This window comes from Photinus pyralis, unplaced genomic scaffold (assembly GCF_008802855.1).
Source record: "Photinus pyralis isolate 1611_PpyrPB1 unplaced genomic scaffold, Ppyr1.3 Ppyr1.4_LG7, whole genome shotgun sequence".
NCBI lineage: Eukaryota > Metazoa > Arthropoda > Insecta > Coleoptera > Lampyridae > Photinus > Photinus pyralis.
In genome coordinates, this window is record NW_022170738.1 from 38,391,385 (window position 1) to 38,419,225 (window position 27,841).

Genomic DNA, 27,841 nt, shown 5'->3' on the forward strand with positions numbered 1-27,841 from the left:
AGGGCTCATTGATAAAACTTGATGACAATTTCATACGAACTTGAAGATTAAATTATTAAAGGAAGCTAAAGGGGAACTTGATGCGAAGTAGTGCGTAATTAAGGGTACCTCAAGGGAACTCTTTCCAAGATTTGTTAACATTTGTAAAAATTTGCGAAGAACCCTAATTATACTTGCAAAATTTTGTAAATGAGAGATCACTTATTATAAGTTTCCGAGAAAAAAGTAGAACATGTAGAACAGTATAACTTATTACCCCAAACAATAAAAAGTATCCGATCACTGAAGCGGTAGTTCAAAACTAAAATACGACGTTTCCTAGCGGCCAATGTTATTTACAATGAGGGCGAGTACCTCTCTGTATGTGAAAATGTTATTGTCCATTAAATGTTTGTTAGTCTGACGTTGTAATACAATTGTGCATTGTTTTTTACAAAAATAAAAATGAAAATGAAAAATGAAAATGAACAGTTTTATAAAAGACACAGGAAGACAGGAAGGTGCAAATACAAAGAGAGTATATTCTTCACCGTTACCCCAATAAACCCACAATTAACATCCAATTCCAAGGAAGAGGGTTAGCAGATTCCTACAACATCCAGCGAGCTCTGCAGTGGGAATATCTATCCCTCGTTCCCGAACACGGCTGTAACTTATGCTACTTACAGAGAAAAATGGATGAAAAAATTGCATTCTTCATAAGCTTATCTAACATTTTCTGTAAAACTTATTCACGGATATCTTTCCATAAAAATAATTGAATATGCCCTTAAGTTACAAATTTCTGTTCAAATATACTCACCGTAACACAAAGTTATGGAGAACTAGTGGTGAAACAAAAGAAAATCTAGGGAATAATGAAATCCTTGGAAAGTAATAAAAAATCCCCGAGGAAATATAAATTAATTCTGTGTAAATAAGTGCAAAATTTTAGGAAAGTAATAGGCAATTTCTAAGGGAATTCGATGATGGAAATTCTTTCCCTACAATTGAAAAGAAAATCTGGGAGAATATAAGAAAGTTTTGAAGGTATGAGTACACTCCTTAAAGTACGAGTAGGAAACATGTTGAGGTTCTGGCGGAAATTTTAGGAAAGTCATGGGAAATTTCTAATTAATCTCGAGAAATACTGTTTCTTATTTCGTACAGAAATTGATAAAAAGTCAACCATAATTTTCTTCCATTTCGGGAGAAATAGTGTACATTTTAACTTTTTAGACAGTGAACGAAATTCTCTCTATTATACAGAGTGGCCCAACGAGAAGTATACAGAGGGCTTTTAGGGTATTAAATTTAGAAATTTCGAAAAATCCTCGAACACGTCAATTTTGTATTCGAGGGGGACAACTTTTGGAATACAAATCACGAACCCAAGTCTTCACCCCTCTACGTAGGGAGCTTAACCCCTAAAATTTTAAATGGAATCCTATGGCAAATGGCACATTATTTGAAAGCCAATTTAATCGTGATTACTAATCTGCTTTGCTTTTTAAATTCTATTGATCCGTTTCGGAGAACTGACAGGTTCACTTAAGTTTAACAAACAAATTGAAGAGTCAAAATAAAATTTTAATACAAGGTGACTTAGATCGCATTTGCTTTTGGTTTTTTTAGAAAAAAACCATTTCAAATGCGAATTATCTCCGAAACGAATTTTTTTAGTGAGCGAGCCCCAACAATATATTTTTAATTGAATATAGCATCACATTCTCCCATAGTTTTCAATGTTTTAGTGCATTTTCAGCGCATCTTATCCATTGAAATCACCTCAATTTAACCTGGATTCAGTAAAAAAGCTACTTGCAGAGAATTGTTAATAGGATTAAGTAATAATCATTATTTTGGGAGACGCGGGTTTTTGATAATGTAAGTTTCCAAATATAGCATTAAATGGCTGGCGGCTGGCGTGGTTGTCGAAATTCCTATAAGGGTGTATATACTTATATTCTACCTATAACGCTTCAAACGCGTTAGTTGTTTGGATTGTGAAAATCCTTTAACGTTGTAGCCTGCCGGCGCAAATTTTAATTAAAATAACGAAAACCCGTCCGATCCTCATAACTTATACGTAAAAATTCTGTTTACGAAATCCTACTTTTACCGTACTAAATACGCGTAGTTGTAAATGTATTTTGGACGTCTCTTTCAAATTTTTTATGTATTGGGCCTGTTAGAATATTCTCCCCTTTACTTAATCGCTTTTGAACTGGAAAGTTCCCCCGTAGAAAAATCGCCCACTGATAAATTTGCAAATTTGATGGTGATTGAAACCTTCCGAGATTGTTTGTTTCGCTGTTTTTTCATCTTATACCAGAAAATATAGTTGACGTCACAGGGCCAGGGTATTTTCATCGCAAGAAATCTCCGAGTTTGGGACCAGTGTTTACAGACCTTTTGATATTTTTCTGGTATCCAGGCAAATTCCAATTAAAAATCATGTCAAGGGAATCGAACTCGGAAGGTTTCCATTATATGTATAATATTATAATAATTAATAATTAATAATATTGATTTAGGTATGAAAAAAATGTATTCCTCATGATATATTTTGCTTGCTTCGAAAGTACCAATAACGTTTCGATAATCTAAAATTTATTTATAGAAATCTGGAAAAATAATAAAATTAATTTTTTTAATTGAAGGTCATCATTCTACATTATAATCAAGATAGCGTATTGCTATCAATCCACAAACAATCGAAACGTTTTTGGTACTTTCAAAACAAGCAAAAAATATCATGAAGAATACATTTTTTTCATAAATCAATATTTAAAAAAAATTACCTCTTGTATACCCCATCGCTTTACACACTGTATACTATGTCAATATAAAACAAAATAAGCTGCTTTTTGTAGTACAAACCATTAAACCATTTAAATTTAGGAAAGAAAGCTCATAAGATTAGCAACTTTATAAGATAATGAAAAGGGTTTTAATTCATTTTGTCTCAATCGAGCAGCATTATTAGTTCCTTTTGTCGAATAAATTTTTACCACCCGCAAGAGACGCTTGGCCGTGTTTTTTACGTGAACCTTTCTGAGATTATCCCAAGCTGTTTCAGGTTTCCGAATATTAGTTTATTTTTTGATTAAATGTAATGCTATTTGGTATGGTTGGAAAGTATTTTTTCAGAGCTTTCCAGCGACGTATCACACTTGGGGGGCCACTATTTAAGATTTAAAAGTTGGTGTGACTGGGGCGCAGGGGGTTGGAGCGGGTGCGTCGCCAAATCTGTCATTGTGATTCCCCCTCCGAATTACCGAAACGGATTTTGATTTTTTTAAATATCTCGTTTATTTACTAAGACATGGGGGGTGGTAAGTTTTCAAATTGCCACCCTGTATAATAGCGTGCTTTTTTTCAAAAATGATCTCTAGAACAACTGACGATATTTCCAGAATTGTATATTCTTAAAAATGTAGGAATTTAGAAGGAAATTGTAGGGGTATTAAATGCAAATTTACAGGCAGTACGGTTATACTATTTCATATTGAAACTAAAACAGTTAAGAAAACGAAAGAAAGAAATTCCTGTCCCTTGTACAGGAAGTTACGAAGATCCCATGCGGGAAAATGTAAACAAAATTTGGAGTAGGATGAGGAAATTCTCGCGAATTATAAACGAATAGTGGGAGCGACAGTAACTTGAAAACAGGTCGAGGACCATGAGAGCGGCCTGTGCGGAAATGAACACAAAAGGAACTTGAGGGGAATTTGAGGAAATTTCAAGAGGAAATTAAGGTAAAGTTGAGCGAAACATGGTAGGAAACTCGGGAAAAGCCTAAAGAGTAACTTGAAACGAACATCATGTCAAATAAGCTTGAGAAAAAACAGAGAAAAGGTGGGATAGATGAAAGAGAACTTGAGAAAAAGTTGGGTAGTATACGGGTGGAAATAATTTCATTAGAACTATAGAAACTTGAGAAAAGATTTGTTAAAAACTTGAAAGCTTTAGGGTAGTTTTCTGAAAGGGGGATCAAATATTGTTGCTAATTCACAGCAAGATGTGTTTAAATAATAGGAACAATAAAATAATAAATTAGAGGAGAAGGAGCTAAACGTTTTATATTAGGGTAGTACCTTGTATTTACTCGCCCTATTTTCACCTAAAAAACGTATTAAGTACCGGCTCATTCATTTGCGCGATGAAAGCCCAATTAATTATGAAAAAGGACAGTATAAACTTCAATAAAACAATAAAAAAAAACGCGCCAGTGCGTGTTTTTACATCGTGTCATGCATTATTTGTTGTTAGCAACCATCTTCGATACCTCAATGAACAGATATCAATTAATTCTTACAAAAGGAGTCATCGGGGAGGGTATCGAAAGTCTACTATTAGTACCTCGTTAGAGTTTCCGGGGTGCGATCGCCAGTCTAAGCATATTTTTCTAATTTCCAATTTATCCAATACACTTTGCGTACGTACCTACTTCTCGGTAATCAGGCGCAAACGTGCTTGCATTTTACAATGCGCGGGCGAACCGATACAAACTTACAAGTTGACACTATTTACCAGTACTCACACAATCATGCTATTTACCATATAAGCATCTGTTGATTTTGAAAGATCATCAAGTGTGCAAAGATGCCCGAATTGAGGAGACGCCTGAGGAGCAACGCCGAAAATTTCGTGCAAAGTGACGGACTTTACGTGCATTCAAATCCACCAAGGGGTGAGTAGGAGTTGATTTTCTTTTTCGGAATGACAAATCCTTGACAGCTCATATTAATGTAAATTAATTGCGTGCGTTAAGAAAATCTATATTTGCATAAAAATTAATGACCTACCCCGCCCGCATCTAAAACTGCTGCCAATTTCTTGTAATTTACAGTCTAGTTACTTATGTAAATGGCGCAAAGCGAAGAATAATTAAAGAAGCTTAAATGTCAACGTTGCGTTTTCAGCTTTACAGATTAATTCCGCCTACATAAAGCAGTTGATACGCAATGGCGATATTGAAAAACTGCAAAACTTGGTGATTGAAGGACAGGGAAAAAGACTGATTGGAGGCTACTCCGCCGATTACAAAACGCGCGCCTTTCTCAAAACCGTGCCTAATACTATAGTAAGTCACCACTACCTCCCGTTGCTCCCTGTTAAGGGAGGAATTTCATTTGCAGTCCAAAATTAACTTATTGCACGACGCTGTTAACAGCGGAAGGCTGGAAGAGCTCGAGGCGCTTTTAGACGAGGAACCCGATCGGAGACGGCTTATTTTGGCAAAGGACGACGCAGGTGTCTGCCTCCTCCACAAGGCAGTCTACTACAATCTCACGGACATCATCAAGTGGATCATCGCAAACTATCCCCAAGCCGCAACGTCCAAAGACTCGGTTTGTACGCGCCGAAAGACCCGCATCCTCATCTCACTGCCTAAACGTTTGCAGGAAGGACGCACCCCTTGCCACTACACCCCCGCCTGCAAGGAACCAGAAGCCATACAGAAACTTCTAACGAACGCCGGTGCCGACATTTCGGCCGTCGACAACAAACAACGCACCACCCAGTATTACATGTCGCACGCATCGGAATTGGAACTGCCGAGCGTACACAAAATCTCAAAAAGTCCGAGAAAAAGTACGCCATGTAATGAAGGTTTGTTAGAATTTAGGCTTACCTATCGACTAAGTGACCGTCGTTAAAAATTAATGGGAAGACGTCCTGGAATTGACCTATTGCTTGAAATTGATTTAACGCCTCTTTTAAAATCAATAGTCCCCTGTATTACGCCGTTGAATTGCTTACTTATGAAATATACATTCCCGAATGGGGAACTTTTTTTTGGAAATCAATAGATCAATGTCCTAATGCAGACGGTGGACGAACAAATTGGATTTTTTGTTGTGCGAGGTTGTTGAATTAACAATGGGGGCGATTGCTGCTTGATGAGGGCGCTTTGTATGGGTAACTTTCGCAAACACTACGTTTTTGCAATATATTACTGTACGACGTGTAGGTACAATGATTCTGATGTCGTCCACCTGCAGCGGGTTGTTACTAAAAGTAAAGAAATTTATAATAAAATCATTGTTTATATAATTTGAAATGGGTACGTTATGTTTAAAAGAACCGTATTCCATAATGATTTGTGAAGCTAAAATTCATTTAATCGAGAAAAAAGCTTGCAACCCTTGTAAAGCTCCAAGTCATCTTGAATGGAATGGGAATCCTAAACAAGATTAAATCTTTTACATTAGATTATACAATACAGGGAGTCTATAAAAGAACTCCGGGGTTTAAAAAATTAATATTTTTTAAACTATAAAAGATAGCAAAATTTGATCAATTCCTTTGAAACAAGCAGCTCAAAGAGTTTTACTCATACGAATTGGGAATGTTTCTCTCAACAGTTGGCAGCGCTGCGGAGCGTTGACCGTGAAATGACGTAACGGCTGCGGCAGGCAGTCAGTGTCGTCTGGACTAACTAACTAACGGAGCTCACATTGAACTTTACTAAGTTTTTAAAAAATCTTGAAAATGTAAGCTTTCTAATCATGTATAAAACATGTATGTACGTTTTTTACTGTATTAAAATATTTTGTCTTAAAACCCCGGAGTTCTTTTATAGATACCCTGTATATTAACGGGGGCCAGTTAACCGCAACTTGTTCCAACTTGTTTATTTCTAGCAGTATGCACAAGATGGCTATTGTTAGGTATTTAGATAAACAAGTCGAGATGGCCGTGATTTATCGATAAGAAACCATTTTGAGGATGGTAGATTGTGAGAAAGCAGGTAGAGATCCTTACGGGGAGCTTTTTGGAGCATTTACCGCGCTGGTGTAAATATAGTTTATTTTTTGTAAAAGTGCGCAAGATATAACCATTGCGGCGATCTTGGTAAAGATTCGAATTGAAAAATAATAAATGAAGACATGAGAAGAATATTACTGTAATCCAGTGTATGATTAAATATACACGGCACAGTGAAACTAGATACAAATATTAAACGTTGACATTTATCATTCATGACGTTCAAAATTCAGTTACTATTTTATAGTTTTTACTCACTTGATTACGATGGCGTAGAAAGGCCATTTAAACTGGAAATTCTACTTTTAAACAAGAAATTCTATTTTTATAAAGTGGAAATTCCACTTTTATACTGGAAATTCTGCTTTTAAACAAGAAATTCTACTTTCTACATGATGTAAACAATCCATTAAGTTCATTTGTATATGGCACAAGTACGACAAATCAGAGAATTGAAGCATGGTGTGCAATCCTGAGGCCATATCAATCTCAATTCTGAATGAATTTGTGTCAGATTTGTTTAATGGATAAAGCTCTTATTCGGCTTTATTTCTTAACAATCATTCAAGTAAGCTGATCTAGAATTTCTTGGCTAAAGGTAGAATTTTCAATATAAAAGTTGAATTTCCAGTTTAAAAGTGGAATTTCCAGCGTATAATAGTATATTAAGATACAAGTGTATAATCAAGTCTTTAAAGCACGCGCAACGAGTTTAAGGACACGACGCAAAGCGGAGTGCCTTTAACGTCCAGTATAAAAGTGGAATTTCCAGTATAAAAGTGGAATTTCCAGTATAAAAGTGGAATTTCCAGTTTAAAAGTGGAATTTCCAGCGTATAATAGTATATTAAGATACAAGTGTATAATCAAGTCTTTAAAGCACGCGCAACGAGTTTAAGGGCACGACGCAAAGCGGAGTGCCTTTAACGTTGCAAGTGCTTTAAAGACTAATTATACACGTGTATCTTATAGTATTTTTTATTATACCTGCAGTGTAATCTAAAAATAGAAAATACAATGAAGTCATATTGACGTTATACTCGAATACATGTCTAATTAAGTGGGCTGGGTGTTCGTAATTTCACGATTGCCATGGAAATGCCACTTGACGTTTGCTTATAAAAATCATCGTCTTTGTGAATTAAACGATTTCCGTTGAAAAAGATAATACACCGCCCATTAAATCGATTGTTGTAAAATCTGAACAAACGTTGGTAGGTGTAAAATCCAACTCCAGTAAAGCCTATTATAAAGAATATGAAAAGTTGTTTCCATGGATGAATAGGAAAGTTACTTACGAATACAGTCTTAAATGCATCCATAATGCTGGCATATATGAAGGAAATGTCAAAGGTATTTAAATCTTCTATATTTTGGTGCATTCATTCAAAACTTCAAAGCAATGCTGCGATTAAAAAGTGGAACAAATTTGGAAGCATACCCAAATTACGCGCGTTTGTGAAAGCTTCAACCAAAGGATAGGTACAAAAGCCAAAGAAATGTTCTGCATTTACAGAAAGCGACTTAAGAGGATTTTTTATTTCATCCAGATGACAGTTTCAAAAGTCATACTTGGAAGTATCGTTACTTAGCAACTTTAAAGCACGTGTGTTTTAAAGGCCCTTTTTCGCACGCATTTGAGTGTTTAAAACGGAGATTGTGATTCAGGTATAATAAAAAAGTAGAATTCCATGTTTAAAAGTAGAATTTTCAGTATAAAAGTTGAATTTCCAGTTTAAAAGTGGAATTTCCAGCGTATAAAAGTAGAATTCCATGTTTAAAAGTAGAATTTCCAATATAAAAGTGGAATTTCCTGTTTAAAACTGGGATTTCCACTTTATAAAAGTAGAATTTCTTGTTTAAAACTAGAATGGTTATTGCTCCTTTTGTACTGTTTCTGATGTCTTCCCCTGAATCCAGAGTGTACGAGTCGAGATCTTCCACTGCATCGTTAAATCGCTGGTGCTGGTTCAGATTCCTCTGCTCCAGTCTTTGGCACTGCGTTTTTCCTGCCCGATCAACATGCACCGCACCATCGCCACGTGTTTTCTTACATCCTCGCCCTCTTCTAGTCTGGTTTCTGCCAACTGTCTGACAAGCAGTGCTTTTCTTAGTGGTCCTTTTGGGTCACGTGAATTCTCTGCTGTTTCTTCCACATTTCCTTCGATATCTGACCGTCTTTGGTTAATTCAATTTGCTCACCATTCATCACAATCGTCATTAAGGATTGTACATCATCCTTTTTTAACCAGGTTTCCCTTTCGACCGTCCTCTCATCTGGGATCCAGACATACAGACGGTACATTCTTCAGAGTAACCCAAAAATACTCCATCCTTGGTGCGACAGTCGAATTTCCCTCTTCTAGGCACGAATATCTTGTATCAGAACTGGGGGAAAAAACTGGTATTCGGCTTCCTTTTGGTCCACATTTCATACGGTGTTTGACCACCTAGACGAAAATGAACGCTATTGTCCCCACTTTGTCCGTCTATATGTCTGTCCGTCTGTACCACTACTAGTCCTCCCAGTTTAACCTTTTTCGTTGTGATTTCTTTCTTCTCCAGTGTAGCACAGTCCCGAGATCAGAACGCCAAAAGTGTTTTTTTTTATTAGTCACTTCCTTCCCGAGTTATTACTGATTCCGTGCGGCGAAAATGGGCTTTCGTCGGTCGTGAGTGATCACGTTTTTAACTTTTTTAATTTTTGAGACCGCGTACGTCATTATTGATTACGTTTTTTAAAGTGCTAAATTAAGAAATTGTTTTCCACTTTCAGTAACCGAACAGGCAAAGAAATAAGACACAATGCTCCATTCAAATTAAACAACGCAGCCAAGATTAACCTCATTACGGTTGACAAATTTATCCTTGAATTTCTATCAAGAATATTGGAAAACCAATTGAAAACCCGCTACATTTCGATACTCTGTGGAAGTTGTATGAAATGCAATGTTCCTCCCCAAAATTTCTAACTTCACAACGAAATTTCGAAGAACGTCAGTTGCAAATTTACAAGTACCGTTTAGTGCAATGATCTATACGGTGCCTGTTGTTTCTGCAGTACCTGCAAAATTTCCGCCCTGTTACAATTTATTGTATAATACATCTTCTTTCAATTTCATACAAAAAAATCGTTAAAGCTTCATAGCAACGATTTTTTTTATTGAGTATTTGTTTACAGTTAATGTTTAACGATTGATTGAGAACCTTTTCTAGCCAGAATTTGACGCACTTTGTTAATTTTTTTGGTTGCGGAACTTGCAGCCCACAACTTCGGAAAAATTCCGTTGTGTATTTCTGTAGTTACAAATGATAAGTCGTCCTTAGTGCTTGTTAGTCACTTATTATATTTTAACAGAAATAATTGGTATATGAGAAGGACTAACATTCCGTTTTCGTTTTAATTAGTTTAATTTACCGTGCCAAGACTCTCATTTTCGTGCCGACTTCAACAAAGGTTTTTAATTGTGAACGTAATGCCTTTATTTACAAATTATGCTATAATAGGTATAATTGAAAACGTGAAGAACATTAATGACTTTTTTGTCAGAATTCCAAAACATAGTGGCGTAATGCTACTGTACAGACGTGAAATTGCTTCCGTTCATAAGACAATCAGTTAATGGTATACACATCCCTTCAAATTTGTTTCGAATATATCCCTCGTTACAATAACAATCTTCAAGACATTGAATATGGACTAAGGAACACTCGTATGGAATTTGCATATCGGTTGACAAGCAGAGCCACAATCAAAGTATTCATTTGGCGGACAATCTTTCTCCATTAACAAAGCGCCACTAATAAAAATCAAAAGAACCACCACCTTGCACAGTTTCTTCATGTTTCTTCTGTACTGCCGCTTCACAACTAAGTACGAGTATGAATGTAAAGCAATCGTCATGCGAATATTTAAATAGCAGTGACAGTAATGATCCCTTAATTACGAGCTATACGCTTATCACTTATCAGTCAATTAAGAAATGCTTTTGCAAGTCTCGAATATCGTAATTAGCCTTATTACTAAACGGTGAAGGTCAAAGTAAATTTTAGAGACCTTAGTAACATACTTACAATAGAACGTACAAAATGACCTCAAATTCGGAAATAGTTATTTACTCAAAATCGTCATGAAACCATCATTTTCATGCCTACCTTATGTCAGGAAATTTTAGTTCCATGACAGAGACAGACCAGACTACTTCTCCTGCTGCCTGTCACTTTACTCGCCGCACCTGTGAATTTTCGGGCTGCACCTATCACATTGGTAACGTCTTTGGGGTTTTTCATAAAAAATTCAAAAAAGACGGTTCAAACACATGGCAAAATTGATGAAAAACGGCGATCTTTCATTTAAAATAAGGTTTTATTAATAAAGGCTTGTGGATACAAATTAGACTTTAATACAAAATACACATTTCTCAAGTTTCACCGAGGTCGTAGGTATTCGTGTTATGGCCGTTTACACCGACAAATCCAAGCGGAGCTTAGCTTAAGCATAGCTAAGATCCATGGCAACCATTGGCTCATTAATCGTTGCCATCGATTTTAAGCTACGCTTAAACTAAGCTCCGCTTAAATTTGTCGGTGCAAACGGCCATTAGTGTTTTTCACTACAAAGCCTAAAATTGCATATTTCAAATTAGACGTGGGCATAGAGTAAATAATATTATCACTATGACGTGGGATATAAGGAGCAAAGCTTTGCAAACAGTTCTTATCGAAATTGCGGATTTCGGCATAGCGTTCAAAAAAATACGAAGAAAACAGGATTGCGTCATTTTTTGAAATTTGCGTAATTGGTGCCAAAAATGTATTTTTATTACATATTATTTGCAAAATTATAAACATACCTAGGTATATGAAAATCTGGAGAAATCGCTTAGAAATGGTAACGCGGGGATTATCGTACCCTCAAAATTAGCCGAGGACACTTAGACGGTGAAATCGTCGGGGGGGTCGGGAGGTCCCCAAGTTCAGATTTGCTCTCAAAATTGCCCAGGGATGCGCAGAACTTGTACAGGGGTACAGTGGGGTAAAAAGTTAACCGTACCGAGAAATTGTTCGAAAATCGTCACTCGGGGGTGTTCGCGGTCGCTGATCTGCCTTTTAAATTGCTTGGGGATGCTCAAGGGTAGCCCTACAGGTATGCAGTGAGGTGAAAAATTAACCGTGCTGCTTTTTCTTGGGGGATCCGGATCTGCCCTCGGAATTCCCCGGGGATGCCCAAGGGTGGCGGTACGGGGTGGCGGGGTAACTTTTGAGTAGAACATTTCAATTGGGAGAAATATAATGCATTCAAGATCTTGGTGACCGCGAATCGTGAATCGGGGGTTTATGTACCTACAAAAATTACATTTTTACCTCCCGGCACCCCCTGTATCGTCATCCCTGTGCATCTACAGGAAATTTTGAGCGCACGTATGGACTTCGCGACCGCGAAAACCTCCGAGTAACGATTTCTGAGCAATTTCTTGGCACTGTTCATTTTTACTTATCCCCAGCACCCCCGGGTCTCTATTTAAGCATCACTGGTCAATTTCGAAGGCAGATGTGGAAAACCCCGAGTAATTTCTCCAACATTTCATATATGTTTATAATTTTTCAAATAATAATATGCAATAAAACTACATTTTTGTACTCCTAACGCAATTTTCAAAAAATGCCTCAACGGTTTGCAAAAATTTACAACTTCCGGGAAAACAAGTGCAAGTTCCCAAAATTCGAAAGATACATTTTGGGAGTTCATCTGACATTTTATTTATTCTGTCGCTTTTCATCAGAAACCTCTTACAATTGCAAAATTCAAGTCAACAGACAAAAATTTGATGTGTAGCACAGATACCTGCACGATACAATAGTTTAGCCATTATACGGAAAAACGTCAAACATTGACAGTTCTTTGTCAGTTTGACACATTTGCGTATGCGAGCTCTGTCCAAAAGAAAAGCTTTTCAGCTTTTCCTTTTATGTACCTAATTTGGTTCCAATCTGATCGGCCATTTCCCCGGAAATGAGAGTACAGACCGACCGACATCATCGAAATTTTGTTTGATTCGAATCGCTGGTACTTTAAAACGTGTATTTCCGTAAAAAAAGTGGGGTGTCATTTCGATGCTTTTCATTAAAGTTCCCTAAAATATGACAATGAAAATTCAATTTTCAACAGAAAAAATATGTTTTAATATAAATCACTTATAAATTCGAGGCTGAGGTTTTTTGTTTTGGTGTCCTGAAAATTGCAAGTTACATGAAAATTCAATTTTTAACGGAAAACATATTTTTACTAACAAATTGAATTGGGTCCTAATTCGAAACACAAATAATTCGATTTACCATCGGGTTCTATTATTCTTGTGGTTTTTTATTAGAAACCCTAAAAATCGCATCATGTTTTTTTATATTAGTAGGTATACTCAATCACCACCAGAAAAAATGCTTGTGGGACGAAGGTACTAATTAATCCCAAATTCGAAAAATAAATCTTTCGAGTTCCCCTAAGGTAATGTAGGGAAAAAAGGGTTTCCATGAAAGTTTATTATTTTCGGATATAAAATAAGAATATTCAAGGAAAAGTATAGCTTTATTTTCGAAAATTTAGTTATACTTGACCCTTAAGGGACCGGTATGTGACAATGTGTCCATGTGAAGAATATTTTATATAATTCAGTTTTTGATATCCTCGCTAGTTTCCGCAATAATGGACTGTCTCAAGATAAATGGGACACCCTGCATATAAATTAATTAAGTGACATTCAACTATAAGATTGAGAAACTGGTAGTCGCAAAGTTTATCGTAACTCGCAAAAGAAATTCTTTTACCTATACAGGTGTACTTAAACCCCAAAAAATCAACCCCTGAAACTGACATCGTTTCTAGGCAAAAATGCTTCAAAAGTTTCATATATTCCCTGTCTTTGATATACTCGGATAAAAACTAAATTTATCCTTTATTAAATTAATAATTCTAATTATTTACACGATAATTTTTTCATGATACGTTCCCTCGTAAATATCTCGGGTCGGGGCCCTCGTTGTCGCGACTTCACGTGCTTTTTTTGCTTTTGCTTGGGTTTATTACTAATAATTCATTAATTGTCTAGAGTACTCACTCGTATTATGGGTAGCCACTCGAAACCTGCGCTCGTTAATAAAAAATATGTGGTACTATTTCAAAAAAACAAACGCTAAAAACTCATTTAAAAAAATCACTGCCGAAAAAAACATGTGTGTTTTTTAACTTTGACTTTTTTGTATTTTTTGTAATGAAACCTGGCTCAATTTTGTGTAGGTCGTACACAGAAGAATAAGGCATTTCGAATAACTTAATAAAAATTGTATAGGTTTGCATTTGAAACGCGCAAAAATTTTTTGATTAAATTGTCCGATAAACGATGATCGCAATATAGCCCCCTAGGTCGAGTTAGGAAGCTATAAACTGTAGGGAAATATGCTTGTGAACACAATTTGGTCCTAAGAAGGAAACACAAACTTCTAGAGTTCCGCGGAGGTTCTATTCGTTGTTGCGCTTTTTTATTCGAAACTCCGGTACACCTTTCAACGCCTCGCATTTTTCAAGGTTTAAGCTTGGAATTTCTTTCAAAGTAAATTTAAATTCGTCAATGGTTCCAAAACATCAGTTTTGAAATTTTATCTTAGCATAAAATAGATAGATTATACAGGGTCCTGCAACAGTGCGTCGGTCTTCCGTAGCTCATATCCCACTTTGATTTTAAAATTAAGTTCGCTACGATTTATCAAAGTGGGGCTTGCTTATAGTTTTTTTATATTTTTTACCAGGTATGAGCTAGGAAAGTCCGACACACTGTTGCAGGACCATGTATATGCCCCTTTCTCTTTAATTTTATATGTATATTGTATAATCATCGGTATATACCTATATACATTGCGTGCATTAATTTTAAGTTAAATTTGTCAATGGTTTTAAGATTTCGGTTATCATTTTAATTTCATGATTAAGGGTTTCTACTACAAATTTCTATTCAGAAGCTTGAGTTGAAATATTTGTTGTGCCTCTTTCAACATTCAACATTTCAACTTGAAATTATACGTTGTACGGTTTTCATTCAATAGACTTGAACAAATCTTACTACAGCCCTTGTGGCCAATACTGCCTAAACAGTTTTTAAAAAAATCAATGATACCTTTTAACATATTACCTTGTACAATACATATACACGTCTTGATTTTCGGGTAAAGTATACTTACCCACTATTAAATACCCGAATTGCAAAGCAAATTCCTGTACAAGAAAAGAACTACAGGTAATTTCAAGAAAATGCTAGGTATTTTGCCTGGTATTTTGGGAATTTCAAAAGTGCGGCCCATTAAACCTTTCTTTGAGTTACAAAAATTGTATTATAATGGTGGATAATGGTTGCTAAAGGTTTTTCTTAAAATTATCAACAAAGAATACAATTGCTGAATATACCCGGCTTATCTCCCTTTAGAGAAAACCGTTATACATATATTTGAAATGAAAAACTTTTGGAAGTCCACAATAGACAACAAATTGTTCGCTGACGAGGACGGCCTTGCTGTCGAAACACACACACGTTCCAGTGTTTCCACTTTTCAAAAACAACCCCAAATTTTTAATGAAATGAAAAGCGAGTGGGCCAATACTGTGTAGATGGATCCTTGTGGGTTTATTACCGTACATTTTTAAAGTTCGCCCCTTGGACTTGGTGGGGAACCCTTAAAGCTCCAAACCTAAAATATTTCCACTTCGATCGGAACCCATAGACAGGGCCCACCCTGTATTCTAACAAAAAATTTTATAGGTTGTGATTAATCATGTTTGAGCTAGTATGCTTAGTTAATTCATTTCATCATTTAGTATTGTAGCATACAATCGTTAAATTGTACATTTTAGGCCATCCTTACGTAAAAAATAAGGATTGAAGATAAACATTTGGGAAAGACGTATACATTATCTACACCAAATTATTTAAGGCATGAAGGTAACCGAAACAAAATCCATAGCCTAACTATTGAACCGTCTAGAAAATTTAAGGTTCCATTATTTATTAACGTCGGTAGTAATTACGACGACCGTTACAGACTACATAAATCCGTTTTGGAGTAGACGAATGGTTTAAATTTGTCATAAAGCTTAAATGACTTAAAAATGGGAAAATGTCTACTTGAAATTTAACAAAAATTGGACTTGAAAATTTGCACCTAAATGCATTTTACGAAATTACTCCAATTTAGTATAAATTAATGTTTTTTTGCTCAAAAGGGAACTTATGACCTTTTAATGTAGTACCACAATAAATTCGTGGCCTAATTTGACCACCTATTCGATGAAGCCACCAATAAAAGCGTCAAGGATAGTGACTATGATAAATTACCGTTAAGTTATTATTTGCTTTATATAATATATAGGCAATTACCTCGACTTACAGTAATAAAGGATTGAAAATTTCAGAATATTAAAATAAACTTACCCTTTGCAATTATCTACAGAGAACTAATGGTATCATTATACGACTCACCTGCAACAAAAGAATAAATTAGCATTTTCCAGCAGTTGTAATATTATTAGTATCAGTAATTATTACTATTTGCGCAACAACAGTTTTATCGCGATTAGATCTTGTCAGTTACTTGCAAAATGCAACTGAACCAATTCAAATTCAGTAACGAAACTAAACTAGAAAATCGTACCGAAGACATTATTAATATTTAATTGTTGATATTCGGTCTTGTTATTCGATAAAACCCCAGTATTCCTTTACTACCACGCGTGACTTTTATGTACCGCATGTTACAGGGAATATAAATTATTTATTTATGTTTAATAGGCACATTAAAATTAATCGATGATTGGTTTGGTAACAAGCGTATTACCACGAATCATGCTTTATATGATAAAATAGAAGGGTACATTTTTTCGCTTCCGAAAAGCTACCCCCTAAGAAAACTCTCTTCACTTCCTGAAATTTTGCATTAATTGCAGTAATAGTAATTAATTTGTTTGTCGGCCAATGGAGTAGATGCATTAGGCAGAGAACAAAAACCAGTTTCCTGGAACGCTTATGAGAAGTGTGTCAATTGGTAGTTTGATTGGTAGAATTTTGTTATTAATTTGATTTGTCAATTTGTGTCTATTAATTCATGTAAAACTTGTGTTTATTGGAACCCTTTAACGATCCAGATATATGTCTCATGCCGAATTATAATTAATTTTGTTGGTCCTTACCAAAAGTTTGTTTCAGGTGTTTTCAACATTTATGTAAGTAATGCTTTTTGGAATTGTTACACACCCCTGCTAAGGGTCATTAAGGTATTTATTACCGACCTAGCCGTGGATTAAATTATTTCATTTAAAAGAATGAATGGTTACAGTAAAGTTTTACCAGTGCCGTAGAGATTAAAATTGATTTTATGCGAGTGGGGCTTGCAACTCCTGTAAAAGTAACTAAACCGTTAAAAGGTTGGGGCTGTTCACATTTTTAATAACCACAAGCATCATTTTACAAATTCCACGTGATTTTGGCAACTCAAAAAATTAGATTTGGACCTCTTTGGCTTGTGAGAACAGACTACTAATGTAAAGCATTTAGACAGTAACAATTCTAAATATTGCGATTAATATAAATACACAATTCAACCCTCAAACTCATATGTCCCTTATAAAAATATTTAAGTCTAATAATCTACCATTTGTCAGAAAATAAACAAAAGGAGACTTGGCTATTAAATTTTGCAAAAGTTACGTTGTTAGTAACGTCGATCAGTATCGATTTCGCTTCAATTTGCTTTTATTTCGGAAAACATATTTACAGGGAAACTTTTTGGTTAGCAAATTAATCCGTCGTAGAAATAAAATGCGCCCCATCGTTGACATGAAGTGTGGCACATAATGATGTTCGATTTTTCCACGTAAGTAATATACAACAATGTTGTTTTTCACACAAATGCAATCGATAAAACTACTAAATTATTAAACTCCGAAGTCACCTGACCATTTACATGCTGCGTAGTGTATTTGAAAATCGAAATGCAAAGAAATCGAAGGAAAACGTCCATTTATTTAACGACGCTTTGCCATGTCAGTGTTGTAGTTGTTGATCTAATCTTTGTACGTGCATAAATTCTCATAATGAAGGACTTTATAAATTCAGGTGTCGTCATTAAAAAGTCGAACATACGAATATGGATCCATCAAAGAGATTTGGGCAATTTGCAGAAAGTTGTATGGGAAGGACACGGAGCTAAATTATTAGTGGAGCACAGTACCAATCACAAGGTGAAGAAGTTTTTGGAAGCTGTGCCGCCTATTTTGGTAAGTTTCGTTTTTGCGATGAAATTTAAGTAGGGCATTATTGACGCGTCGCACCCTCATTTTTCAGGGATTAATTAAGGACATTCACACGGACGTCGTCAATGACGATTTAGAGCAATTACAAACGCACAGTAGCTCCCCGGTTCCTCCAGTTATACTATCAGCAAAAGATATTAATGGACTGTCACCTCTACATAAGGTACACAGTTTTTAATAGTTTTACAATTAGCACCCTCTCAATTTTAGGCTGCCGGATTAGGCTACCAAGGTATTGCGGAATACATAGTGGAAAACTACCCTCTTAGCGTTAATATCACCGACAACGACGGCCGAACGCCGTTGCATTTCGCAACGCTAGCGAAAGACGATGGGAAAATGTTCGACTATTTAATTGGAGCAGGGGCGGACGAATCCTTGCTCGACAACGTAAGATAAACGCACGTGTGCGAAACGAGTTTAACTGAATCCCTTGCAGAAGCAGAAAACAGCGGCTTACTACAAACAGCGCTCTTCAGAAATTGACAGCAAGCTACTGCACGTCATTCCAGAATGTCCCCGTACAGCAAAGGAAGGATTCGCTCCAACTTGGGATTGGAGCGCACTCGCCAATGTGGAGATCATCTCAAAACCTGTAAGAAAAGTAATAGAATTAATAAAGAAACCCTCAGAAGAGAGTCACGAAGCTGAAAAACAAACGACTGAAGTTCCCGAAAATGAAAACAAAGAAGTCAAAGAAAACGGGACGGAAAAGGAACCCCCCGCGGTGCCGGATCCCGAACCGGAACCCGAACCAGACCCCGTACCTGAACCCGAAGTTGTTGTAGCCGAATCAATACCGGATGTTGCTAATCATCTGGTCGAAACTGTGATAGATGACGTCATAGCGAATGGTGACATTAATGATGACGTCGAGGATGCGAATCCCAAGGAAGAGAGCGAACCTGAGGAAGACGACGACGGTACCTTACACGAGCCCATAACTGAAAGTGAAGATGTTGAAGTTTTACCTGCAGATGAAACAGCACCAGCTCTACCCGAAATAGTGCCCACTCTTAGCCCTGAAATTGTAATGGACAAAGAGGAAGAGGCCCCCGCCGAAATTGTCGCAGAACAAACGCGCGTGGACACGCCGAAGCCTGTCACTCCAGCCCCTCCACCCACTCCAGCCCCGCGAGCCACTCCAGCACCTCCAGTCACTCCAGCCCCTCCAGCCGCACCAGCCTTAGAAGCAAAAGAAGAAATGAAAGTTGTTGACGAAGGCGTAGGCGTAATTGAAGGTATTGTAAATGGGGAAAACGAAGTTGAATCAGTCAACGAACAAGGACAAGGAGTGGAGGATAAAGAGGACGACCCGGAGATACTGGCCCTGATCGAGGAGGGTAACATGGAACAACTGGCCGCGCTCGTTTTAAATGGGGACGGAGAAAAACTTATTGGATACCATTCCGATAATCCGGAACTGCAAGCGTTTCTGGATAATGTCCCCACGTATATGGTAAGTGGTTTTCGTCGAGATTCGCGTTTAAAACTTGTTTGCAGTCCAAGATTAACCGGATACACGTCGCGGCCAAGGATGGAAGCCTAAGGGACTTACAGGCGGCGCTGGACAGGCGCAAGTTCGCAATTGCCAAAGATCACATTTCTCCAAATGGCACGTCGCCCCTGCACGTTGCCACCATCTTTGGAAACACGAGCATCGTGCGGTACCTGGCGGGTCGATTTCCCGAAACGGTCCTCGCGGTGGACAACAACGATCGAACACCCTTACACTACGCAGCCGTCTTAGACGACAACAACCACTACTTCAACCTGCTCATCCACCTCGGCTCCAACCCCAAGGCCGAGGACAAGGTACGTTTCCAAACTCCCAGCAGTACTCTCTCCTAACATATCCATTCGCGCAGTTTGGACATACCCCCGAGTTTTACCGCACAGATCGAGAGGAGTTCTCCCATCGAATTTTACTGTGCGAATTCGGAGCGGAAGACGTGGCCGACGACATAATACACGATAAAGGTAGGCGGAAAAAGTTCAGAATAAAACTGTAGTTTGTAGTAGAATTAAAGGTGGATAAAAATTGATCTAGACAATTTTATTTTATACGTATTAGAATACGGTTCGTCGATTGAATAATTAATTGAAAACCTATCGATTTTAGACCGAAATACCACGTCGGTTAATAAAAGAACTATCGAGATTACATGGAAAATTTTGACATTCACTGGTCTATTTTTATTTCGTAGCGGTTCTTCCAGTCGTCGATGAAACGTCACTTAGTTTTATACTTGATTTTATGTCAGTTAGACTGATGTGTGATGAAGCATAATTAATACTGGTAACATTTAATTCGTCTCCTATGGGACTTCTTTATGTTCACTTTCGTATCTGAACACACTTATTTTCGAGAAAGGGAATTCCCCAAATCATTCGAACTGTTAATTTTTGGAACTTGCAAAGGCAGTAGGAGTTTAAAATTGATAGTGCCCCCCTCCCAGCAAGAATTGATTTAGGTACCCATTTAAAATTAATTTTTATAGGTAAATTATAGATATCATCTTTGGTGCGGCCTATCTATCAATCCAGAAATTTGGGAAATAAATTTAGTAAGATAATATGGTGTCCCTAACTTTCGAGGAATATGTCCTAACGTTAGAAAAGGTTGGAAGCAAGAAGGTTCTGGTAAGCTCATAGAAGACTTGCTTCTCCATTCCTCTGGAAATGGCTATGCATATAAACCCCTTGATAAGCGTAATAAAGCTTTAGGAAATACATTGAATTCTATGGAGAACCCTCTCGGCGTCATCTAAAGAAATCAAAGATGTGATGGAGCTTCCCAAAAAATGTCTTAGTTAACTTTTCTAGGTGTTCTCCAGAGAGTTCAAGGCATTCCAACCCAGGAAATAGTTTATAAAGGGCTAGAGGGTACTGGAATCCTTTTAATTGACCCTAGAATGATATGGAAAAACAACGAAAAGCACTTTCAATTTAATGCGAAAATACTAGAAGACGATTGGAGGTTTTTCATAGTCTTCCAGGTAATTTTTCGAGTGCCTCCCCAAAATACTTTATGACTATGCCCTTGCCAGAACTTTGGAGGCTTATATCGTCCTAAGAAAAGGACAAAAGGTTCTGAATAGCCATTACAAAAAATATGGTGTCCCTGAAATGAGTGTTAAATTTCCTGGAAACGCTATGAAAAACCTTTCCCCAACCTTTCCCATTACCCCCTATCAGAACGTGAACGTCTTGGCACAATTTGGTCCTTCCTTTTCTAATGGTCGGCAGAACCTTGACTATTTGTGCCATATTTTTTGTGACCCCCCTTCGTATTTATTTCTTCCGTTTATCTTCCATATTTTTTTGAATTAAAATTTTTTGAATAGATGCAAAAGGCGCACTTCATATTATTTTAAGCTGCACATTGACGTTTCTTACTTCGTTTTGGGCTTCAAAATTTATATGAAAAAGTCTTTCTCAGATTGATCTAACGTGGGTTTCTACAATCGTGGTTTTTTGGCCCATGTAACTTTTGAATAGTCGTTTTGGATTCTATACGCCAAAATTGTATAAGAAAAGCTTTTTCCCTGTCGATCTAAAATTTGCCTATAAATTCTGTCGATAAATTTTCGTTATAGATTTTGGTAGAATCCAAACTAGAATTTTCAGGATTCGTTTTTCTTTGGAAATCGGTTTTTTGCTTTTGATGTAGTCATCCAATATTGGGAAACGCAGTAGTTTTAAATGTTATACGTTAAGATCTGTAAGAAGGGTTTTTTTTATTGAGGCAAGTTGTTTTTCAATGAATTTTTTGCCTAAAAGCCCTATATACAAATTAAATGAAAAATGTTTTAAGCGTATTAGACTTTTTTTAAACGCTTTCTTTACATTTGGACACAGTGAATAAATTTTAACTCTGAACATACAAATTTCCTATGTTGAATTCTTAAATATACAAGTCAAGTTCTTTCTGTTATAGCAGATCTTAAATTAGCTTTGTATGAATCGGCTAAGTCGCTCTTTAACCAGAAGGTAGATCAAGCTAGGGGACACTTTAACCGCAAGGGTAAATAAAGTGAAGTAGATGATTATGCATTCTAATGAAATATGTGATTCATACGTCAAATGTGACGCGAAGCACGATATAAAATGACTTTCAGAACATATGACAATACTGTTTATATGGGAACGACTGCGACCGCAGAACCTCAGCTTGCTTTTTTGACTTCTAAATTAAATTCAGAAGTTTTGTATCGATATATTTTGCAGTCCTCGGGATCCAAAACTTGACAATATGATAAATAACCATCCCCGAACAACATCCCAAAGTTTCACTAACTTCTTTAACTGATTTTGAAGTAAGACATGGTTTAAAATGCTTTTTTGAACTGTAATTTTCCAAACGGTTCCTAGATCCTAAGGCCTCTTTTTGGCATGGCTTAAACTCCTTCATTTTTTATTGCTAAGCCTCGTTAGAGTATTACGAAGACCCACGGGACTAAATCCTGTCGGTAACTTCTTGTATTATTTTCATTTGATTCACGGAAGCAGGTCCGTATCTTTAATGGGCAGAGTGCATGTAGAATCGTTACAAAATTCCCTACAATTTAGTGTGTTAAAATCCAGAATTCTCTTATTTTGGAGTAAACTCTTTGCAATGTTTTGATGGTTACCAAAAATTAATCAAAAACGCGAAATTTAGTGGAAGGTTACATTCTAAGGTTAAGAAAACTGGGACTTACTCTACATTTGAGATTAATTTCGACTCGAAATTGAAAAATTCCGTCTTTAAACTCGAAATTCAATATATACATTTTCTTAATTTTCGCTCTTTTAGTACAATTCCTGTTTATAGTTCAAGGCACATATTTTCCAGGCGATTCTTGTTCATTTTTGTGAAAAATGAATGACGTATTTTTACAATTCTGACATTAAATGCAGAAGATAAACCTGACATTTTGACACTACACACGAAATTACGCATTAAAGGGCTTCGAGACTAGTGGAATAACGAGCATTGTGCGCAAAGAGCCCGAACTGTACCTAGAAGAGTAGGGCGATGTTTGGGAGACCCTAGTTGCAATCAAGTGAAGGAAGGGAGGAGCGTAAAGGGCTTTGATTATGCTAAATTTCCCTTGACTTAGCATCATCATAGAACCACTCTCTCCTTATTAGTATTACCGTGCGCCACTAGGTGCCATCTGGATCTGATCCGTATTAGAGCTTTCAAAAGTTACACTAGCCACTTGGCGCTTTCAATTTTTTGGTCGTCACGATCCGAGTCGTTTTTTAGCAATCAGTTTTTTCATGAAAAGCTATTTAAAAAAAAATTTTTTAAAGCCATTAATTTGGACCATATACACCACGAAACCTCATCATGTTGTCTTTTTGGGTAGGTAATGGGGTATTACTCACCACTACTTAATATACTGCTCCTATCCATTAAGGTAGCGCATTTTGTTACGTCCACAAAGCAATTCCCTAACATGTTACCAAGACAAAGAAACTCAACTCCCGAAAAAGTTGCAAAATCGAATTTTGAGAGCAATATTTCACAAGGGTAACACAACGCAGCGATTTTCCGGATACCCACTCATTTTCTCATTTTTTAAATTTTTTCTGGCACATTCTATTCTATCTATCTTCCATTTCTTGATCTAACAACCTTCAGCTTCAGCCATAGAAATATTTGCAATAATAGTTAAGTATAAAATAAGCACTACCTACGCACCAAATTAATGATTTACTGTGGGGTGCGTATCAATGAAAAATATGTGCCTTTGGTGATTTATCAAAATATTCCATAATTCGTTATCATGTTATAGGAAGAGCAATGATAGAAATATTGTTTAATCTTCAGTTATTTATACGTAAGTGAATAAGATTTTAACACTGTGTGAGTTTTTGTTTTTGCGCTTGTTTTCGTTTAAACCCTAAAGTTCTCGGTCCTCATCAGCGGGTACGTATCATCAGTAAGACGTGAAACGAATAACTGGGCTAGATCAATTTGACTATATACTGTACATAAATATGTATAACGCTATGATTTGCAAAGCTTTTTCCAAAACCTCCTCAGCTTGATAGTTACCTACTTAAGGCGATTTGTGTTAAATATCTTACTTAATACGCAGTTCCCAATGACGACTGTTCGGCTAGAAAAAATTTGGACGACGCCGATATGTTGGCGGTCTTGGAACGTTGCTACAACCTTTTGCACGGGAGAAGAAGCTCTAACGCCATATCGGCCGCCTCGCGTTTGACCAGCCTATCTGACATTTCCACCTCGTCCGTGTCCAGCAAGCACATGAAACGATACGTTTTTGACGCAGTAAAGCTGCGCCTTACAAAGCTCGATCACAACTTCTACGACATCATATGGCCCAGCGTGAAGAAACTACCGGTCGAAAGAGAATTCAGGATAGCGTTAGAAAAAGATTTCCCGCTGGGAGTTGTTGTGCCAGACTATTACTCGTATTGCGTTTTTCGCGAGTACCTGGAGCCGGTAATCAAAGACGCGAATTTTATTTGCATCAATTCCGAGCTGAAAGATCACCCCGAGACCCAATTTTTCGAGGCGGACGATGTGAGCGATTTCGACTTGGACTTAGATCCGTTCGCGAAATGTATAGTGACCAGCACGTTGGAATGCACCAGAAACGTTGAGGGTTTTGAGTTGCCCAAGTCTTTAAACGTCAACGAGTTGGAGGAAGTCGAACGGATTTTAACTTCCGTGCTGTTAGATTGCGAAATGGCGAAAGCTCTGTATCCTAACGCCACGGAGGAAGATCTTAAAGAACGAGGCAGTGGGAATTACTACACCATGAACGAGGTTCTCGAGGATCCGTCGGAAATTCGCGTGGTACTAGCAGCTAATGGTCTTCTGATTCCCTTGTGGGATATTCCCGATTCGGATCGGCTGCACGGTAAGCACTGGCCGTACGGGAGAGGGGTCTTCGTGAGCAGCAGCGGAAATCTGGCCGCGTGGATTAACGTCTTGGACCACTTGCGCATTGTGACTTGTACATCGGCTCAAAAACCCGGAAACGTTGGACAGATATACTTTCGAGTTTACAGACTGCTGAACGCGATTAACGGGAGTGTCAGCTTTAAGAAGGACCCGAAGCTCGGGTACCTTTCAGCTCGACCAACCTCTTTGGGTAACACCCTACACTTTAACCTAACGGTTCGCTTCCCGCATCTCATCAAGGAGCCGGAGAATCTGCGACACTTGTGCACTACACGCAACTTGACCTACAGCAAATGCGACAACTCGTCGGATGCCGTTCGAATTGGCAACCGACAAAGCGTCGGTCTGACCGAGATGCAAACTTTCGAAGATCTCACCACGGCTGTCGGTAACATTCTTCAACTGGAGAAAGACCTCGCGATGTCAAATTCATTGCACATCGCCGCGCTGTTCGTTAACATATTTCGAAAGAAAAAGGCCGGACTGTTGAATTCTGCTTAACGTATTAGCCTTAGTTTTAGTATTGTACATAATACTTGTGTAAATAGTGCCAAAAGTTTCCTCACTTTTTATTTCTATCTATTCACGAAATGGATGGACTTAAAACAATCTTTAGGTCAGTAAAATAATTCACAACACACTCCAATCAAATTAAGGTGGTGTGTAGTAATACGCACGTTCTGCACAATTTGTAATCTTTTTGACTTGTTGTGTAGTGACCGCGTGAGATGTATGTTTCAGTTGCGAGCGCTTTTTAAATTTGTTTGGTTTTTGAGAGTGTGTTCGCCTTGTTACGCACAAGCTTTTTCTATTCTGTTCACGATTCCACGCATTCTCCCCGCATCATTACATAAAAAGCTCTAACCTAGTGAATTTTGGTTGCAGATAAGTCCACGAACAATGTTCAAGTAGATATGCCATTTTTCTACACGGAAGAAGGAAGATATCTAGCATCTTGTAAGTCATGCCCGTTAAAGAACTTTAGAAACGTGACAAGAGCTGGTAGAACGCTTTGTTTGGTTAAAGAAAATAAAGATCTTTCTTGCATAGTGCTTGGTGTAATCTTTTCAACGAGCCCTTTAACCGCTGACTTCAGGGTCTCTTCAGTTCCCACTCAGATTTGCACATTTAAATACGTTCACCACTTGAGCTTTACGGGTCGGAGGGGCCAACGGCACAAAAAACGGCCAATAACCTTGCAGAAAGCTTTTGGTGTTGTCTTAGTAGGTCGCTAGATAACTCGTAACAAAATTGATTGTTTCAGCACTCGGGGATCCTTTAATTAAGGGTTTAACAGAGGTCGCCAACAAACGACCGGACGATCCAATCGCGTATCTCGCAACTTACTTGTACAATTTTGCCAATAACAATTCACGAGGGAAAACGCAGGTGAGTCAACCTCCCAGTGCCACTATCGGTAATAATTTGCACGATCCTAGGAAAACGAGGAAGTAATAACTGGCCCCCCTGAGGACGTCGACAGTAACAACGCGATTCCAACAACAATTGATGTCGTCACCCTTGAGCCGGACGCTGAAAGTACTGGCGAGGAGGAGTCTGCTTTTAACAAGACCAGCAGAGTAAGAGTATCGCCCCTAGTTTGGTGATTAGCTCAGTGAAACTTTTAGGATGAACACGGGCAGAGTATGCTGCACTTTGCTGCAGCACGTTCACACGGAAGGGATGCACTCTTTCAATTGCTGATAGAAACCGAAGTGAATATCAGTTATAGAGACGAGCTCTACAGAACCGCTAGAGACATAAGCATCCAGGCAAACATTCCTGAAAACACAAACGAAATTGACAAATACGTCTTACACATCGCGTGCAAAGGGGATACTGACAAATTAGTCGAACTGCTGCTGAATGGGTACGACCACATAACCGACGTGGTCGACGAAGATGACGTACCCATCATTGAGGCTGTGTCATCAAAAGAACAGGACGAGACTGTGTCATTTTTGCAATCAATTCTCACTTTCGAGGTGAGTAGGTGAACGTGTCAGGGCAAAACGCAGTAAATCACTCATTTACTGAGTGTCTATTGATTTTTTTTGCTCTCATTTGTATTCAACTGTAATTTAACATTATCCAATCCATTACTTTTTAAATATTTACATTACTTAACGTCAAAATAATTGGTCACTTTTAGGAGAAACGCGAACGTGTACATCACGCAATCCGACAAGGTTCAATATACGAAGTCACCTCGTTATTAGCTGATGAAAATGAGACCGGTAGTGGAAAGCTACTAGCAATTGGCAAAAACAGCTACGGCCGGTGCACCCTTCACATCGCCGTTCTGTGTCAACAAGAAGAAATTGTCGATTATTTAGTGAACACCTTCCCCGACACCTTGAATGTTGGTGACAATGTAAGACGCAAATAATCAATTTTTGTACATCTAACTACATGTGCTCTCAGCTCGAACGTACGGCATTACATTACTCCATGGGCATTGAAAAAATGGAATCGATAAACAAGTTGCTGGTCAAGGGTGGAGCTAAGAGGGTCATTAAGGATCTTAAGGGAAGACAACCATCGTACTACTTTATGAATAAATCAGATATATTGAGACTCCAAGAGGAGGAGGAAACATTTTAATATTTTCATACTAAATGGATCTATGATAGAATATTATGTCACCTTACTGTTGCTGTTAGATCTTGAAACTGTTGCACAAATTATATAATTTTGATGTTAAGTTTGTTATTGTTACACTTTCAGATTAATCTAACTATGTAACATATACCTAAGTAGTATGGAATAATAAATATCTATTAATTTTCAATTTGATCTATGGATCAA

The 27,841-nt window shown here is 37.5% G+C and overlaps 1 protein-coding gene across 4 annotated transcripts; it reads left to right on the top strand.

Moving 5' to 3' along the window:
* The first annotated feature begins 4,375 nt into the window (after window positions 1–4,375).
* LOC116175483 lies at window positions 4,376–27,781 on the top strand. Of its 4 annotated transcripts, XM_031493619.1 has the most exons (17): window positions 4,376–4,675; window positions 4,908–5,068; window positions 5,124–5,336; window positions 5,391–5,598; window positions 17,909–18,069; window positions 18,137–18,268; window positions 18,316–18,495; window positions 18,545–19,564; window positions 19,609–19,920; window positions 19,974–20,085; window positions 25,919–26,035; window positions 26,084–26,245; window positions 26,298–26,422; window positions 26,473–26,613; window positions 26,662–27,018; window positions 27,186–27,407; window positions 27,458–27,781. In XM_031493619.1, exons 1-17 carry the CDS (start codon window positions 4,588–4,590, stop codon window positions 27,635–27,637), a joined length of 3,891 nt encoding a protein of 1,296 aa, XP_031349479.1. In that variant the 5' UTR covers window positions 4,376–4,587; the 3' UTR covers window positions 27,638–27,781. The 4 variants fall into 4 exon arrangements, 3 of the variants coding, with proteins under 3 accessions (XP_031349479.1, XP_031349480.1, XP_031349481.1); XM_031493620.1 differs by lacking the exon at window positions 26,084–26,245 and having other exon boundaries at window positions 25,919–25,990; window positions 27,458–27,780; XM_031493621.1 differs by lacking the exons at window positions 25,919–26,035; window positions 26,084–26,245.
* Window positions 27,782–27,841: the final 60 nt, after the last annotated feature.